At 40.9% G+C, this 20,037-nt stretch overlaps 1 protein-coding gene and 1 non-coding gene across 2 annotated transcripts; one reads left to right on the forward strand and one right to left on the reverse strand.

Moving 5' to 3' along the window:
- Positions 1-135: 135 nt before the first annotated feature.
- On the reverse strand, positions 136-241 carry LOC138411956 (U6 spliceosomal RNA). The gene has a single exon (XR_011244445.1). It is a non-coding gene; the product is annotated as a U6 spliceosomal RNA (small nuclear RNA).
- Positions 242-2,240: 1,999 nt separating this feature from the next.
- Positions 2,241-18,052, forward strand: wdr75 (WD repeat domain 75). The gene is made up of 21 exons (XM_069533059.1): positions 2,241-2,395; positions 2,663-2,792; positions 4,343-4,408; positions 4,680-4,776; positions 6,097-6,221; positions 7,002-7,072; positions 7,313-7,429; positions 7,670-7,758; positions 7,912-8,070; positions 8,212-8,271; positions 9,219-9,334; positions 9,619-9,794; positions 10,577-10,734; positions 11,883-12,063; positions 14,079-14,173; positions 14,305-14,400; positions 14,603-14,772; positions 15,454-15,513; positions 16,010-16,153; positions 16,533-16,624; positions 17,411-18,052. Exons 1-21 carry the CDS (start codon positions 2,310-2,312, stop codon positions 17,622-17,624), a joined length of 2,502 nt encoding a protein of 833 aa, XP_069389160.1. The 5' UTR covers positions 2,241-2,309; the 3' UTR covers positions 17,625-18,052.
- Positions 18,053-20,037: the final 1,985 nt, after the last annotated feature.

Consider the following 20,037-nt stretch of genomic DNA (forward strand, 5'->3'; position numbering starts at 1 on the left):
CTATTGTTTTAGCCCTTATTATATTCTTCAGTGTTTGTCATCTTGATGAGCAGCTTCTGCAGTTCCCCTCTCCTGTGGGACAAGGCGCCATCTGCTGGAGGGTCAGGTTACTGCAAAATATTTCATAAAGTTATGAAAAATGAGGAACGCTTCACGAATTTGCGTGTCATCCTTGCGCAGGGGCCATGCTAATCTTCTCTGTATCGTTCCAATTTTAGTATATGTGAAACCGAAGTTTCACATCTTCACTCTGTTTATTAACGCATTATAAACACTGTAGAGTCAGACACTGTCCTTTGTCCTGGTGCTGTAACTCTGTGACCTCACGTGGAGCTCAGACAGAAGCAGACACACACACACACACACTCTCTTTGGGAGCTGCTTTATCAACTGCATTTATTATTGTAAAATATATATATTCCTATATTTACATTATAAACTTCCACATTATTCACAAGCTCACGGGGCTGATGGGAAATGTTTTACAGAGCCCTCCACCACGGCAGCTTGATTGGTTGGTTGCAGGCGAGAGACCAAAAGATCCACCCACAACCCCCTCCCCCTCTGAGAGGAATGTGTGTGTTCCATTGTTCACTGTGTGGGGGGAAGGGTGTTCCCGACTCCCCTATCCACAGAGTTGTCCCCCTTAATATCATTGCAGACACCATCAATCATATCACCGACATGATTTGAAGCAGTAATACAATATGCACTGAACGCTTGTTCGTCAACTACAGACACAAAAACAGCGTTCTCACTCTTTGACAGATTACTCCCTCTCTTTGCCTCAAAGTGGTTTGGTCCACTGCTCAGCCCCCCTTTCTCTCCCACACACTCACACACACGCTCTCCCTCCCTCTCCGTCTAACACACACACACATGCTCCCGCCCTCTCTCAGTGTTTGCTGACTTCCTGTCAGTCGTAGCTCTGACACGGGAAACTAAAAACACAGGACGTGTAAACTAGGCTTTATCGGCCTTGGTACTTGTTCTGCTTTGTCTGTTTCAGGACCTCGGCCGGGGGCCGCAAAGGGGGATCATTCTAAGTGGGAGAACCTGGCCAGTGTTGGTGGTTGTGAAAGCAGATCCTTCAGCAGTCAGAGTCGCTCCCTCTCACTACACGACCACTGCTGTCTGCGCTATTTGCTGTCATCACTTCATTTCCGCACCACAGCAACACACAGTACATGAGATGATACTTCCACACACTCTCCCGCACCATCGATGCTGATCAACACACCTCATGATGATACTGACTGTTGAATCTGAAGGTTATTGTGGATCCTAATTGGTTCACAAAAGAGCCCTCGATGACGTTAGACATGAACTGATAGGGTTGGAGATTTCTGTCGGTAATTGTGGGTTCAATGTGTCTCAAAAGATATCTGAGGCCCTAAAACCAAGCTTAATGATGCTTGCTTTTTTGAATTGTATAAAATAACTCAAATCAACAGACTCCAGCTCAGCCTCTCCAACTCTGACTCAATTCCAGCATCAGGTTTCACAATGTTTCTGATGATTACTGCTCCTTATGTTTGGAGGAGTTAAGAAAGAGATGTCTGACACAACTTTTCCTCTTATGAGAAGAAAACAACAATCCTACGGATGAGACCGTTATAATCTCCTAAGGCTTTACTGCAAGATGCTTGAATGTGTGTTTGTTGTATTTTTAAATAAAAGCAACAGAACCGCAAATGTATCATTAGTAATATTGATCTAGATTTTATTTCTGGAACTATTTTTCTAATTAACAAGCTATTAAACACCCATTTTCTTTGCTTTAACTGTTTCACTGTTGTTCTGCCTATTTTGCCTCTAAAGATATGACCATATTATTTGTGCTGTAATAAATCGTACACTCATTCATGAATAAATGTTCCAGATGGAATACTATGTGTTGGTTTGAACTGAGGTTGTTTGTGTATTTCACTGCAGAAGGAAAGATCTGTAGAGGGTCAGACCCGTTCCTAACATGTGAGATTGTTCCATCTATTATATTTCCTATTCTGCCACGTTGGAATTAAAAATAACAACCTTAGATCAACAAGATTAAAATGTCAATGACCCTCTAACAGCTCAAAATAACAAACATGACAATCCAGATTCACGTCGTGATATATCTGTTTGTATTTTTTTGTAAATACACCAGTGGTGAAGAATAAAAAATACATCCCTCTACGCCAGCTCCCTTACACTCCCGTCCAGCAGGTGGCAGTATAACGCCAGTGAACTAGCTTTCCTGAAGCGGCGCATAAACACAACGAGGGAAGGGTCAGAGGTCAGAGGTAAAAGTTGACATCGGTGAAAACATGCTTGAACACGGGGATGTCCGCGTGGTTCACCGAGGAGGCAGCAAAATAAACTTCAGGCAGCCCGTCATCACCAACGACTCGAGGTCAGTGTGTATGTTCAACCCCATTACGTGTTTTAACGGGTGAAAGATGTTCTCGCGTCTTTTCAAGTTTCTACGTTCAAAAGCCGGCGCTAGCTGTTAGCGTTAGCAACACAAGCTGCTAATGTTTCCGCCGCTGTTTACAAAAGTGTCACCAGGTTGTTCCACGGCAATTTTAACACGCGTGAACAACTGAAGGTCCGACTTTGTCCGCAAAGTGAAAGCTCCTCGTGTTAACTGTGTGTCGACTGTGTGTTGACGGTGTTGCAGCTTCCTCCTGTGCGCCTCGGGAGAGTGTGTGAAGGTGTTCAGCACCTCCACCGAGGAGTGTATCCACGACCTGCGGGGTCACACCGGCCTGGTGACAGGAGTGCTGCTCAAACCCTCCAACCACCTGCAGGTACACTCAACTGTTCCCAACACAGCCATCACACAGCAGGAGCATGCCGTCTCACTTCCACTGAGAGCTACTCAGTACAACCCGTACGCTTATCTTCAAGAATGCAACGAACCACACACACTGGTTGTCACGAACTTGCCTTCTTCTCTCTAGTGTACTAGTTAACAAATAAACAACATTCTTTTAATGTCCTGATTTCCTCTTCCTGCACAAGAGGACTAAAGATATAGGTTTGCTTTGTCCGAGCCATAGCCCGAAACTAAAAGAAATTTAATGGTGCAGATATAGAACACAGAAAAGCAGCAGATTGTGACTTTGAAACCAGCAACTGTTCAACTTATTTATGGCTCATTATATTATATATATATATATATATATATATATATATATATATATATATATATATGTAATATGAATTATGTATCTGTCTAGGACAAATATTTGTCTTAGGGCCACATGATTAATAAAAGTGAGATTTTGAGAACAAAGTAAAAATACGACTAAAAAGGTTGTAACTTTTCGGGAATACATTTATAAATTTAAGAGTTTTAATGAGATATCAGAAGATCAGTCTGTGATGTAGCCTGCATTAAAATAGGAATATGGAGCATCTTTTTGAGTGATACTTTAGTATAGGTTTCACAAATGATGAAATACTTTATCATAAGTATCAGGGCTTTGAAGAGATGGTGCAGAAACTATTTCTATTCTGAAGAAAGACCCACACAGACTTGGAGGAAATTGCCTTGTTTTTGTGGAGGAGGAGATGTTTAGTAGTGGTTGACTGTGTTTTATCATCGTCTATATGTGTGATTTTCAAACGCGTTTTGTAGAAACAATGATATTGGTAATCAATCATTTGGATCCAGGAGTGAAACACGGACGCTCCTTGCAGCTTATTCATTAGAACGTTTTTCCCCCCCTTATTCTCATAATATTGATTTTTTCGTTTCTTTTTTCATGTTCACAACTCTGTTTATTTCAACATTTTTCTTGAAATCTTTTACTCAAAATGGCCCTAATACTCCGTCATATGAAGGCACTCAACCACACATGTACTATAGGTTTTGTGTGATTATTTGAGGTTATGGAAACGTGCAATCATGTCATTCATTCACCTTTGCAGCAGGCCTCTCACTGCTGCAAAGTTTAATTCCTCATTCAATCATTTTCTTTATTTTATTCTGTCATGTTGTTGTCCATTATCACATGAAGATATTTTAAGCCTGCATTGTTACATTTATCCTTGCTTCAATCGCTTTTGTTTATCATAAGAAAACATGTAGCAGGTTGAATACCCACCTACATGCTCTGTCCCATCATACCCCTGTTGAATATCTATGTTTCCTGTATTTTTTGTCATGGTTGTGTTTGTGTATCAGACTAAAACTTGGTCAGGGTTAGCGCAGATCTTACTGTGAGATTATGTTGCAGTGTTCTTCCTGACATTTTACTGTATGAACATGAAACTGCACTAACGTGTGATACTCCAAAAAAATCCACTCATTCCCTTTCTTCTCCTTTGCTGATGTGTTATTGTCTTGTTGCAGGTCTACTCTTGCTCAACAGATGGCACTGTAAGACTCTGGGACTTCACAGATGGCATCCTTATTAAGGTACAACTTGATTCTTGTATTATCTTCTCTCGCCTGTTTGCTTTCACTGTGGCTCATCCCATTCCAGCACCCACATGCACACCCTGTCCACTTTGTCTTCAAATTAATGTCAATTACGGCATATCATTTATTCATTTTGTTTTGAGAGCCCTTCCCAACACTCAGGCCATCTTTACATGCAGCCACATAGTAGTGAAGGACTAGTGGTCAGATGAATTTTCTCTGATGTCACTCTGAACGCCACGAGTAACAGCTGTGTGATCTCTTCCAGACTTATGTCATCGGATTCCCAATTTACTCCATCTATGCATCCGCAAACCATGAAGGAGTCATCTTTATTGTTGTCTCCAAAAGTGACCAAAGATCTGGTACGTTGATTTTGATGTTTTCTTGAGTTTTTGTACCTCAACTGTCTCAGTATCCATTACTGTGTGAGCTTTGATTGAAGAAAATGGGAGTGAATCATTTTATTGTTGGTGATTTCAGTCTGAACCCAAATTAAGTGTTATACGAGCTACATGAAACCAAGAGAGAAGAATAATAACTGATAATGCTGTACAGCACTGCAGAACAAGACTACTATTTACAACCTATTATTCAAATTAAAGACTGGTTTTGCTGGTTTTATCATTGAATGGTTTTGTTTGTAGAAAAAATTAGACCCTCCTGCTGAAAACTGGGACCATGACTCCATAATAATAATTATCTTTATTTATATAGCACTTTTTCAAAGTGCTTCGACAAACAAAGTAAGAAAAGTAAATCAAAACTGGAACAGGTAAAAGCAGTAAAATGACAAAAAAATAAGTAAAATAAAAGGTGAAAAGAAAACGATAAAATCACATGAAAGCAAGTCTATAAAAGTGGGTTTTTAGAAGTGATTTAAAAGAAGTCACTGACTCTGCAAGCCTTATCTCCTCATCTAGACCGTTCCAAAGCCGAGGGGCCCTGATGGCAAAGGCACGGTCACCTTTCGTTTTCAACCTCGACTTTGGAACAGCAAGCAGGGCTCCACCTGAGGATCTAAGGCTGTGTGCAGGCACATAAGGGATCAATAATTCTTAAAATCAATTTTAAAATGGACAGGGAGCCAATTTAGAGAGGCAAGGATCGGGGTGATGTGATTTTGCCTTTTAAGACCAGCGAGTAGCCTAGCTGCTGCGTTCTGAATTAGTTGGAGGTGGGAGAGGGACTTTTGGCTGATGCCAGAGATGAGGGAGTTACAGTAGCCCAGTCTAGAGAAGAATAGTGCATGAATCACTTTTTGCAAGTCCGGGACGAAAGTACAGGCTATTTTTTGGAGATGGTTATGATAATGAGTATGGACTACTTTTTAAGTTGTGGTTCGAAGGTGAGTGATATGTCAAACAAAACTGAGTGATGTTAGTTTGATTGAATAATATCTGTGACTTTGAGTTGTTGAGTTGCAAATAGTTTTGTCCAACAGTCTAATACAGCAGCCAGGCTCTAGTGTCTTCGTGTCAGATCAGGGGGTGCTGCTTTCAACTTCATAATCCTTTTTTGTACCTGCAGGAGTCACTAGAAACATTCTCTCTCACAGGGGCTTTAGCATGTGCAAAGAAGAAACTGGGTAGGAGGTCATTGGGTAAAAGTGTGTCATAGGCAGATTTTTGACTCTGTGTGTGTGTGTTTGTGTATGCGTGTGCTTTTCGTCTGTACATGCACAGAGTTGTTCCAGCTGGTTGCGGTTCAACTGCCGCAGAGTGGAGAACAGTTGGTAGAGGCCCTAGAGTTGTCTGCTGTGCTTCCAGACGTCAGCCCAAAGCCCACAGCCATTGCCTTTGGTAGAGGGGTACGCACACACCACCTCTGACACCAACATACCACGTGAACTGTTACAGTCACAAAACTGATCACCCCCCCACCCCTGCTGAGTAACCTTTCCTCTGCTTTGCCAAATTAAAATACTCCTAAAGGTGCAGTGTTTAAGATTTAGGTGAGAGGGATCTATCAGCAAAATTTTTATATAAAATAACCCTAGTGATGTTTTCTCCAGTGTGTTTCATCTTAATTGTGCAAATTGTTGTTTTCTTTACCCCAGAATGGGCCCTTTATATTTAAATACTTTATATTTACATCAGACGTGAGTCCTCTCTCTACGGAGGTTGCCATTAGTCCAAACTGGACAAACTAAACACCTTTTTGAGTTTTTAACTGAGGGCTGCCACAGGTTCTTGCTCATGTTTGGAAGGAGAAGGTGAGGTGAGGGGTATATTGGTTCAACATGCAAATTCAGCAATAATTCTACACACTGAACCTTTAAGACAATATATTTTTGTCATGAGAGATATCTGTAGCTTTAATTCAGACTGTTCACAAAAACCTCAATAAAACCACAAAAAAAAAAATAATTTTAAGATGAATTGGCTTGTTTTTTTTTCATCCAAAAATAAAAATATAGCCTCACAAATAATCTTTTAGGAACATAGTTCCATTTGTTGGTAAAAGTGGAACAAACCTCACTTCAAGTTTACACAGTTATCCAACAAGATTCCAAGGCAGTTCTGGCTTAACTTCTTAAATTATGATCCAGCTGGTTTGCGGTAGTAAGCAAATGTTATCGTTTTCACAGGGGGAATATATTGCTTCAGCTAAAGGTCCGCAGCTGGAGGTCTTCTTCTTCAAGAAGCAGAAATCATACAGGTAAGCCAGAGTATCAGAAAATAAATTAATGATCATCACACATTCTTTTTCAATGTTATTTTAAAATAGTAGCTCATTTACAGCTTTTGATTATAAATGAATAAACATGTTTATGGCAGTTCAGTCTGTGGAGACAAAGTGAAGTTGTCTTGAATGACAAATTATCATTAAACCCAAGATGTACAAACCCACGTAAGTCATGAGGATGTATAATAACACTGTCCATGTGTGGGTTTCAAGGTTTTTCCTCAAAGAAGACAACAAGAAGGGAGGAAAGAACACATTCACATGCGTTGCGTGTCACCCGAAAGATGACTGCATTGCCACCGGGCATGAGGATGGAAAGATTCGCTTGTGGTAAGTGGAGTGACAACTTGGCTTTGAAGCACATACACTCGCACCCAGTGTGTTGACTATTCTAAACAATTGTTTAGACTAATCAGCTGCTGCCCCTTTGTTTTGAGAATTTAGCTTGATATTAATTGCAGTGAATACCACTTTTGTATGTTTAAGGCACAGTTTTAGTGCTTTGGATGGTGCATCATGTGTATACAGTATGGATGAAGGTACAACTTCACTGTATGTTTACCCTTTCAGGAGAAACTTCAACCACAAGAAGGAGTACACATACTCCGCGCTGCATTGGCACCATGGTGCTGTCGGCTCACTGTGCTTCACTCCAGAAGGTACACACATCAGTCATTGCTTTGCCATTTGGTCAATTTCTTTTATACACTATGATACAATAAAGTGTAATCAAAAACCTGCTTCTGACTTAAAGTAACAAAATAAGGTAACTGTTCTTCTTGTAAGTTTGTATGTCTGGTTTCCTTGACCAGGTACCAACCTGCTGAGTGGAGGTGTGGAGTCGGTGCTTGTCCAGTGGCGATACAACCAAGAGACCCAGAAGGACTTCCTGCCTCGCCTCGGTGCTGCCATCACACACATTGTCGTCTCACCTGATGGAGCACTGTTCTGCACCTCACACAGTGACAACAGTAAGGAGCTTTTACCTATATCGAGCCATAATAGCCGTGGTAACAGTGCAATTAGAAATTAAAGGAATGCTAAATAAATATAGACTTGATGTAGTTTTGAGTCTTAATAGAAAACTGACTTCTGTCTCTTTGCCATTTCAGAGATCACTATCATCCAGAGCTGTGTTAAAGTATCAGCTGTCATTCAAGGCCTGGTCAAAGGTGAGTACAGGTTTGGACTGGTACATAAACACATACCAGTCTTGTCTCTCAGTAATATTTTCTCTATCATAGAAGAAGGTTTTAAAGACATAATATGTAACAACTCTTCATTCAAATGTCTACAAACTACGAGACCTATGTTATACACTGACTTGTGTACTTAGATTCTCCAAAATGTTTCCAACAATGTTCAAACCCAGAGAAATTCCCAGTTTTATTCAAGTAGGGTTAGGTAACATGTTTAATTTTGGTCACCTTTTAATTAAGTTTTCCCCGTGACTCTGCCCGTCTCTGCTGTAACCTCCTGATGCGTTCTGTGAAAAAAACATCATTTCATGGCCTCATCTGTCAACGTAACTTCTGCCTGAGTTGCGTCAGGTAGATTTTCATCAGTAATTGTGGTGAAGATCAGAACTCCCAGGATCCCACACTGCATTACAATGTCACCAAACTAGGCCTTTTGCTGTTATTTTGATTATAAATTCCCTAGTGGCTGAAGTTACATATATATTAAGTTGCTGACTCTGTAATAAACCAAGGGTGTATAAAAATAGAAATACCGATATAGAAATAATCAGTTACTGTCTTCGGACAACCACATAAGAGAGATAAAGGGACTCAAACAAACCTGTGGTGGCGGCTTTTTAATCAGGTGGATCCAGTTACATGTGGATCAGGAGTATTATTCAAATTCATTGATGTTGTGTCAATGAATGTTAGGAATATTGTGTAGTCAGAGCGATGACTCTTGTTTCATATCTTCTGTAAATGCATTATTCTGTCACATGGCAGAAAATTCAACTGTGTCCTGTAAAGCAGTTATGCTTCTACATCTTTCACATCAGCCTTTGTTCCTTGACATGCCGAAACAAAAGAGACAAAAAACAAGTTGTAAGCTGTTATTTAAAATGGAAGGAAGTAACTGACTGTTTTCTGTTCTGGTGCAGGAGATGGGGTGAGGACAGATTTGATGGTGGACCCACACAGCAAAGCCATGGTTTTGAACGGCAAGCCAGGCCACCTGCAGTTTTACTCCCTTCAAAGAGACAAACTGCTGTACAATGTGAGCACTCGGCTGCATACACACTTAGAGTTTAAGATGTCATACAAACCCCAGAGCACGTGAGGTTTAGGATTATTTTGAAATACTTTTGTGAATGAAACACCATTTCTGCTCTTGAAATTCTATACATATATTTATATGTTTACATTTCTTAACAACCCTTTTAAAATACAGGATGTGAACAAAAATCCATTCTGAATCATATGCTCCATCAACACTACAGCAGCACCTTGATTTAATTCAGTCATATCATGTTCTGAGGTCATCCTGTGTGTTTTGTGCAGCTGGACATTGTGCAGCAGGAATACATTCATGAGGAGGGTCTGAGGCAGTTTGAGGTGGTCAAGGCGGCCTTCACCGCCTCTGGAGACTGGCTTGCAACAGTGGAAGAAAGACAACAGAAGGCAGCCGAGCTGGAGCTTAATTTGAAACTGTGGGCATTTGATGAGCACACACAAAGGTACATCTGAAGTCATTTGCCTGTGTGCTGGTGTTTCAGTCAGTGATATGGACTAAATTCACGAGAGTTTGTTCTTCAGCCTCGTAGTGTTTTCATGCCTTTGTGCTGGCGACAGTCAATGGCTGGAGGCATTATGTTTTCATGTTGTCCGTACGTCTGTCCAAACGAATGTACATCCCATTCCTGTAAACGCTATAATTCAAGAATGCCTTGAGGTAATTTCCTCACATTTGGTACAAATATTTACTCTGACTTAAGGATGACCTGATTAGAATTTGGTGGCCAAAGGTCAAGGTCACTTTGACCTCACTTTTCCCCTTGTGAATGCAATATCTCCGAAACACCTTGAGGGAATTCTTTCACATTTGGCACAAACTTTCTCTTGGACTCGAAGATGGACTGGAGGTCACCGTGACCTCATGTTACTGTGAATGTGACATATTACATATTGGACTCACTGATCAATTGATTAGATTTCAGTGGTCACACTGGCTTCATAAAACATGTTTTTGGCCTCTTGAATGTGATATATCAAGACTGCTTCAGGGAATATTTTGCCAAAGGTCACAGTGATCTTTAAATGAATCTGGAAAAAAAGTATGTGGAAATATATACACAGAAACTGCACTGGCTGGGGAAGGCATACAACTGCAGTGAGGTAATTATCTTAGAGACCATAATAATTATTTTTAGTGGTAATAATAGCAGAGGCCTTAGACATAATTCTTTTTATCTTTAGCCCAAACCACCACCCTGAAAGATGCTTACCGTGTCTATTGCAGTTTTGTGCTGAACACGACCATCTCGGCTCCCCACGAGGCACGGATTACAGCCATGTGCTTTTGCCATGCCGCCGACATTCAGACCACCATGCTGGTTACCAACAGCAAGGACGGACACTTCAAAGCCTGGCAGCTGGCTGTACCAGCCCACACACAAGGTTAGTACTCAGGCTCTGTTCCTGAAAGTCTATTCTACCAAAAGTCTGAGTTTCAATGTGAGCGGTAATATCCACACCTCCCCCTTTTATTTCGCTGCCTCTGTTATTTTTGGTGTTGGTCTTACTTGTTAAGTGTGTATCTCCATTTTATTCTACAGGCACAGTGCTCTTTTGGAGTTAATGCTCACTGAAGAGCTTTGTGTGAATTGTCCACATTCATAGCATTTGAGTATTTAACCTCTTTAATTACTCGACTTGCGAAAAGTGCCTCAAAGGCTCGTAAGGAAGGTGGCTGCGCACAGTCAAAGCATGGAATCACCTGAGAGTGAGCTGAAGTGAAACAAATCGCCCACGATCATCTACCATAGGTCCCCAATAGGCAGACCGCGGACCGGACCCAGAGGCAGTTCCATACGAACTCAGACCTGTTATTAGATAATGACGAACCGTTTCTATTTTAACCTGTGAAGCTTTTCTAACATTTACGGCAGTCTTACTTAAACCTGCGCTGCTTTAGAGTAGAGTAGAGTTTACTTTTCTTACTGAACAAGAGAAAGTGGGAACAAAGAGAAAAGGTGTTAAAGCGGTTTTGGTTGTTGATATTTGTTGAGACTGTTTATATGTGTAATGTATTTGTATATTAAGAAAAGGGGAAACTCAAACTACAATACAATTGAAGTTTGGGCAGTGCAGTCCCAGTCTCTTGAGTCTCCCATTCTGCGTGCCAAAATTTCTTTGGGCAGGATACTGAGCCCCAGATTGACCTTGATGGCAGTGAAGCGCTCTGAGTGGTCATGAAGACTAGTAAGGCTCTGTATAAATACAGATCATATGTCTTCCCTAGTTCCTCTTGAAAATGTGACTTATTAGTATCTCGTCTCAAAGGAGTGTCTCTGTCGTTGGCTTGGATTCTTCTGAATTTTTAGTGTGCCCCCCCTGCCAATCATGCCATGCAGTGGATTCTTTTATCCAAAGTGATTTGAAGAACCATGATTTTGCACATTTTTAGCCTCAAAGGCATCTGTAAGAATCAAGTCACTTTGTTGGTGCCAGGCTCTACCCTTTTCTTTTCTCAGCACATCAATTCAATTTAATCCTTTACCAAATCAGCCTGTATTTGTCACTAATCTAACACTGTCTGCTCACAGATGAAGGTTCTTCCTGGTCGTGTGATTTTGTCGGAGCCTATCATGGGCTGGTACCCGAGTGCTGCAGTTTCTCAGCCGATGGCTCTTTGTTGGCTGTCAGCTTTCAGGAGGTGGTGACTTTGTGGAGCCCGTCGTCCTGGGAGCTCCTGACCACTCTGTCCCAGCCACCAGGTGCTATTAGGTCAGAGCACAAACATGCACACAAATACACACACACGCACACACTCAGCAGGGTCAATACTACTAATTTCACATTTTTTGCAGCACGTTGATTATTGAAGATTATCATTGTATGTTTGATTAGAGTCTATATAATGTATCTGTATATTGTCCATGAGATCAAAACCAGGTTAGCTCGAGGAGCGCCCAAAATGAGGGCCAGAAAGTCCAGAGTCCTGGCATATCAGGCACAATGCAATACTTTTCAGTGATATGTATTGCTTCACTTCATTGTATATAGTACAATGAAGTGTAAGCAATACATACAATTTCTTAGGCTGACGTCTCTCTCTGCAAATATGGTCAATGAAGGGTCCCCAGATCTTAAGAAAATGGGAACCTGACAGAGTGTAGCGAACTTCTTCAAGGTATAAACATGAAACCATGTCATTACACCATTTATTTAAGTAAGGAGGGGAAACCGATTTCCACTCTTTTTGAATCACCCTTCAAGCTATGATCATACCAAACATGAGGGCTTGCTGTAAAGCTGACGGAAGAGGCAGGTTGCATTGGAGCTGCCTAAAATCACAGCGAGACCACCAGGGATTAACTGTCTGCTGTAAATGTTGCTGTATAAATGGAAACCAGAAAAGATGTGCCAGGGTACCATCACTGGACTTACACTTACCACAGGTAGCAGAGACAGAGGGGAAGATTCTATTGAGTCTAGTCTTTAAACGTGCTGGTTTGATAATTTTCGAAAAAAAGACGATCTTCTGAGATTTTCACAGTACATCAGTTTCTAGAGAAATAAACCTGTGTCCAACTTCTTTGTTGAATCCATGTTACTAAGAATAGGCCAAAACAGCCAAAAGAAATCCTGCCCAATATTAGAATGGTATTCCTAATATGTGGCGACTCTGTATTTTCCACCCAAGCATTTGTTAGGGACTGTTTTCAGGGATAATTCAAAATCTTTTACATATTGTGTTTTCACAGAATTAAAGGCAGATGTCCCTTAGTGCACATTGTGGCTGACAAGAAAGGGCAGGAGAGAATCAATCATTTTCTTTTTAAGAAGAATCTGAAATAAAAGGCATACAACCAACAGTGGTTTGTTAAAGCTTAGCACACTAGCTGTTCTAGAGTCTGACTGATTGCTTGTGAACCTCCTCATTGGTGGACATCTTTGAGCAGTTTAATGACCTTTTCAACACATTGGCAGAGTTCCAGAGGGTTATTTTTCACATCAGACAGGATACATACCCGCCCTGAGCAGAAGAAATGTCGCTTGTCAGCCAGCAAAACGCAGTTTTGCGACGTTGCTTGACTCTCAAAAATGTTGGCGGTTGCCCCTCCTGCTGGAGAGGGGCCTCCCAGGTCAACGAGGACACAAAACTGGTGTTGCTAGTTTTTTCTTTTCTAAAATAAGCTTAAAATGCTGGGTCATCCATTTGTATGTTTTCTAAAAGGTTTCCAAAAGCCTTAGGAAACTTCTTTTAAAGTCTACAACATAAACAAAGGTCTCTTTATAATCAACTGGCAGTCAATCAGGCAACCTCTTCTAATGTGCAGGCAGTTTGTGTTTAATTTATTAATGAAGTCAGCTGTTGTGACAGCTGCAAAGTGCCCCTTACATAACTACCACCTCTGGATGTGTAGAGCTGGGTCAACTGTTTCACTTCCATCCTCACCTGCTCCACTCATAACTTCTGGAATGAATTCCTTGGCTCGGTGTCCTAAGGCTGGTAAAACACATATTAAGTAGTAATTATTACATCTTTTTTTCATGGGAATGTCACAGACTATTGTCGAGAGCAGGAATTTAAGGGCTGAAAAGCTGGGCGTCATTGATTCATCTCTCATTGGCTCTTGGTGGGTGTTCGGACCCTGCTGTTCCCATTTGAAGCTCTCGAAGGGAAAAAACTCTTCAAAAGCTAATCCTGTGAAATATGTGTGGAGCTTGGCGGTAGGGGGATGTACTTGGGATTCTTCACAGTCACAGGGAAACTTAAAACTTTGTTTCGCCTTCAGGCAACTTTGTTTTGGGCGTCTAAGCTGTTCCAAGTATCTGCTGGGAGCCACTGCGAACAACCTGCTTTGCTGCTGGAACCTCCTCACCTGCTCCTGTAAGGCCACTTGTGCATATGTCATGAATAAAAATGCAAATGAATGCATTAGGATGATTTGATTTGTCCATCCACAAAACTAGACTTAAAACTCATCCTCTTCCTCTGTTTTCCTCTGTCCTCTCTGACAGTGGAGTGGAGCACTGTCATGGAGACCAACCTTCTTCTGGTGGACCCTCTCTCTGAGAATATAGCTGCCTTCTGCTCTCAGGCTGGATCCACTGACTGTAAGCGTCAATATCGCCCCTCAAATCTATATTTCTAAACTCACATCTCAAACCACACAGAAAAAAATGTTTTTAAATGTTGGTAAGAATCACCAATTTTACTCTTTCATTTATTTGAAGCCGTCTGATAAGTTATTTAGTCTGAATATAGACATCAGTGTTTCCTGATTTTTTACAGGGTTTTTTTTCTTCTCTGTTTCAGTATTTGTTTTTAAGCCAAACGAGCCCCGGCCAGTGTTTTCCCATAAGGCTGTGTGTTCAGGGAAGGTGACTCGGGCTGTCTTCGCTCCGAGGGAGGAGATGCTGGAGAGCTGTGAGGAGAGCAGCCAGTGGCTCAACTACTCTCAGCTCTACTTCCTCACTCAGTACATGGTAAAGACAACGGTCTCACAAACACCTGTAAAGAAAATGTTTTCTACAAAATGGAACAGAAAATACAACATGTGATTGCCAACCCATCTGTGTTGATCTGCTGCCATAACAGCCCCCAGTCCTCAGAGAGGGCTTTGACTATATTTTACAACCTGGTTGCGGCAGCTACAAGAGCATTAGTGAGATCCAGCACTGATGTTCTTTGGTTTTCAGTTTCATTCCAATGGTGTCAGCCTTATAATAAATGGTATTATTGCTGGTTCATATTTCACCCCTCCACTCGGTTGTTTAGATTTTATATTTGGGTGATGACTTTTCTCACTGTGCTTTGAGCACTATTTGGAATTGCAGTGACTGGTCCAAAGGGGGTGCTCCACTTACAGGTTTTAACTCTGGTGGCATATTTATAATTTATTGGCCCAGAGAGGCCTACTTCATAATCTATAGGGTGATAAGATATCAGTTGTGTTTTTCTCTCCAGGTGAACTCATCTCCTGCCCTAAAACCTCATAAAAAGAAAGGCGTGAACAACATTTATAGCGAGCAAAACTTTCTAATCTGTTATATGTCTGCCCCCAGGACCATTCTAAATATCAAGGCAATGAAATTCTAGATACATGTGATGTTGAGTAAAAATTCTATTGTTTCCGTGCAGTTGACTTATTTGGACTTTTTTTGCAGGACCTCATGACGTTCAGCACCAAAGCAGAGGAGGACAAACTGATGGCCTCCAGCAAGCAGGTAGAGTCACGTGGACCAATCACTGCTCAGCATCAGACGGTTTCAGGCCTTTTTAGCCGGCTTCTTAAAAACTCACGCTCTTTCGCTCTGAGGAGGTTTGCAGCAGTTTCCTGAATTCTGCATGGACCACAGTTGATCTCTGATAGCCTGCAGTTAGCTCCTCACGCTCACCAAGTGGAACATGTTAGGTCATGTTGATGTTTTCTTCTGAAATGAATACAGACGAAGTCATGGTGACTCTCCAGCTCATTGTATTTAGCTAATGTTATAAGTGAGAGTTAACTAAAGCCATTCAGTAAATAAGCTGTGTGGATCCCTGTTTTGTTTTTGAGGCCCATGTTGTTATAACTATGCAGAACGTAACACTAATCGTTCACATCTCTTTATCACATGAAGATTCACTCCAGCCCCACCACTTAAAACTGCAGACCTTGTCATCCATGTGAGACGTTTTTTGTTTCCCTGACCTTGCTTGTGTTCCTCCCCCCACTTCTAGCTGGTGATCGATGACAGTATCGCCATGACACCATTCTGCCTGTTGCTGGGGAAACACCGGCAGCAGCAGGAGAATCAAGACACACTGGGCGGCCTGTCTGCAGAGAGAACACCTCTGCCACAAGGCTCTGTTGCTATCAAGGAGGTCAGTAATTCAGTCCTGTATGAATGAAGACATTTTTATATATAGAACACACATTTGCCTCAGGGGGCTACCCAGTCCGTGTAGCACAACACCCCCTTATATTCACTTTGAGTATACAGTAAGTTTGTTTGAGTGAATGAGACATTTCTGCATCTTAAAATTGTACATTGATTTTTAGGATTTTCAGATCTTTGTAAAAAAAAAAAATTAATTGTTGAAAAGAAAAAACTAGCAACATCAGTTTTGTGTCCTCGTTGACCTGGGAGGCCCCTCTCCAGCAGGAGGGGCAACCGCCAACATTTTTGAGAGTCAAGCAACGTAGCAAATCTGCATAGTTAAATTAGTGACGCTTTTTCCTGATTTGTCGTCTTTCTGACAGCTACTGCAGACCCCAGCCCATGTCCTGCCCTCCACCTCTTTCCTCTGCTCAATGTTTGTACAGTCTCTGCTCATCTCCGTCACAGACTCCAGGTCAGTATTCCACACTGAGGCTGACTGAAGCCTCAGAAATTCAACAATTCTCTGAACAGTTATGTCCAATTATTTGTTAATGAATCCACCACTAAAAACAAACCAAGTCCTAAAACAGAGTGGATAATGTACAGTAATGTACAGGTAGATAATAACATCTTTAATTAGAGCCGTATATATATATGTATTATAATATACATGTATTTTCACAGACAAGTTGGTATTGGTTTATGTTTGCTGGTTTATGCCATTATGAAAGTCATTTTACAGATCACACAGTTCAGAAAAGATGTGCATTTATGTTTACGTTTTATGTTAAAACATATTTTCTTAATGCAAGTTTTTTTATTATTTGGTTGTATTTATGATTTCTTTTTAACTATAGTTATCTGTAAAACACCCTGTTACATATCTTTGTTATAGAGATTTGATAATGATTACTTAGGACTCTTAGCCATTTTTTAAACACATATTTATTAACCAGTATATTACTCCCTAATATTGATATCTGTATTGCACCCCCCAAAATCAGTCTGGCTCTTGTTCCCATTTAAAAATATGTGAATGTATCATCTAGATGCCTGACTTACTTGAACACTGTTGGCCTGATAATGTTGTCTGGCATGACAAAGCACTTCTGGAACTTGGGCTTCTCATGGTTCAGCATATTCAGATCCCTGCTAACTGCGCACACGGGAACTGTTGACTTGTTCTGTTCCGGTCTTATCTCTAAAATGTGCAGTCATGTTATCCTTTTTTTCCTCACTTGTGTTCTTGTGGCTTCAGGGAGGAAAACAAACACGAAGAGGAGGAAATGGAGAGCGAGAAAGAGAACTCAGATGAGGAAATGGAGCCTGGAACCTCGAGACCTGAGCTGGTGCCAGTGGAAGGCAAGGTCACTGAGGCTACAGCCCCCCCTCTAACAAAAGCCCAGGTTAGGGAACTGAGGAGAGTGAAGAAACTTGACCACAGCTGGATGCATAACATTCTGGACACGTGAATGTGACCTTGGGAAAAAAAAATGTCACACACATACAGTGTCTGTACAAAGTTTTCACCACATCCATAGATTATTTTCCATTATGTGTTCACGTTTTTCTTCAATAAGTAAGACCTAATTTCATTTTAAACGAAAAAAGTCTCTGCAGGTGCAAAACAGAAATATTTGATCCAACAGTTATCTGGCCCTTTGGATCAGTTTTACACATGTCAACAATTTAAAAAAAATCTCCACACACTTTTTCTCTGTAAAAATTGCTGAGGCACTGTTGCACAAGATATGTGTGGGATCAGCAGTTTTCTGACATGGACTCTTGAATGTTAACATTGCTGTTGATACAAAGTCTGACCTGTGTGGATTTGGTTTGATGTTTATTTGTTGTATTTTGTTAAATAAACTTTTGCAACAGGTTTTCCTGCAGGATTTCACCCGGACTGTTTCACTAAATCATCTACATGCCAGCTGCAATTTTCACCATTATGCCATTTCTCCAGTCTCTTCATCTGACATGTTTCACCAGTCTTAACAAACGCTTTAGTTATCCAACTATAAATGTATGACTCTCTGAATCTGCAATTCGCTGGCAATCACTATCATGTTTTTGAAATTTTGAATTACAGCCCATAGTCATTTTCATGAGAACTCACAGTATACAGTGTCTTGTAAATGTTTCTTTTATTCTTCTGGTGACTTATATTTCAGTAAAGATGTCACAGATTTGATTGAAAATCTTTTTGGCTTCATCAGTTATCCATCTCTGTCTCCCATTATTCAGTAGGTTAGGTTATTTGAATGTTGGGTGTTTTAGCTTTTCATTTTACCTCTCCATTAGTTCTCCATAACACATTTGTTCTCAGTTGTGCAACAGGCTGTAACAGTTGAGTCATTTTGGAGGGAAACTAAGGTGCAACATGTGCAGTTGCGAAGTTATTGTTTATTGTTACAGTGTAATGAAGAATCCCTCCAGAATTACCCCCAGATGTTAAGGAACCCCTCCCTGATTGAAAGTCTCTTGCCTTTGGTATATAGTTATTGCCATATTATACTAACACACACCTCCACTAAGGCCCAATAGTTCTTTTAAATTCAACCAAACTACATCTCTTTCCTTCAGATCCCTGAGTTACTGCCTAAGAGATCTATGAAAAAACACACTGTCTCAGAATGATGAAGAAAGTGATAAAACAATTCCCGGATCTGCCTCTTTGTCTGGATCCATGCCAAAATTCAATAGGTTCTCGTCCTTCCAGCCAGTTGCGTTTTCAGTTTTTACAAACAAACAAGGCCAGTGGTGAAAACAACCTCAAAGGCTGAGGTAATAGAAGCACATCTGGGTCTTCCAGAGTAAGTTGCATTTGACCTTAAATCAACTGCCATACCTTTGATTACACGCGTACAATCAACATATGAATGATTCCATGACCTACTACTGTCTGCTTCGGTGATGATTCAGATATGTGGGAGAAAAGGGTGAAAGAAAAGAAAGAAAGATGAACAGTAAAGATCTGTATTTTCTTTGTCAAAAACTCTTAATGAAACCCTCCGTGAATCAATGATTAAACCATGGTTAAGACTGTTCACAGACACTGCATGTATGCACATCTGTGTAGAATAACACCCTTTTCTATGCTTTGAGATTTAATAAAATGGGTCATATCCCTTTCTGTAATGATGTCTGATGTTTGACTCGCCCCTCGCCTTCACCTAAGTTTGTCTTCCAGAGTCCACACTCTGCATGTTGTGTAAGCTGATGAACTATGACACACAGGTAGCCAATTTGTGGCTTTCAGAAATGATCAGGAGCATCAAAGCATGGACAGCATCTTCAGATCAGTACCTCACATTGTGCCTGTCTGTGAGATAGTACCATCATGGGTTACTTTCAGAAATCCCGAACAGTAAATTGTCGTTGTGTCACCAGGACCTTGAAGTGGCATGTTAATGTTATCGGTGTCATAAACTGGAGACAGCAACGCTCTCAAATCTTGAGTAACAAATCGTGAAGTCCTGAGTAAGCTGTGTCAGAAGGAGAAGGTTGTGTGTTGTTCCTGGGGTTGGATAAGATACAATCTGATCAAAGCAAGGATTGCTGGAGTCATTTCTGAATCTTGGCAATTGTCTGATATTCAGCCCATACAAGAGCTTTGGCGATCAATCTGGGTCGCCCTATGTATCATTAGCACATCCCAAACGGTTTATCTATCACTTTTAATGACTTGATATGAGCTGCGCCTGTAAAGCAGATCCAGTAAGTATGAACCGGAGAAAGCCTTGTCGGTATATTGTCACCATCTCAAGTCAAAACTACATATTGGAAAGTTCCATGTTGATATATACATTTATCATCAGCAATGAATAGAAGCTGCTAATGTAATGTTCAACCTTTGTCACATGCAATGCACCACATGTCCAT

Source organism: Paralichthys olivaceus, chromosome 10, assembly GCF_024713975.1.
Source record: "Paralichthys olivaceus isolate ysfri-2021 chromosome 10, ASM2471397v2, whole genome shotgun sequence".
Classification (NCBI taxonomy): domain Eukaryota; kingdom Metazoa; phylum Chordata; class Actinopteri; order Pleuronectiformes; family Paralichthyidae; genus Paralichthys; species Paralichthys olivaceus.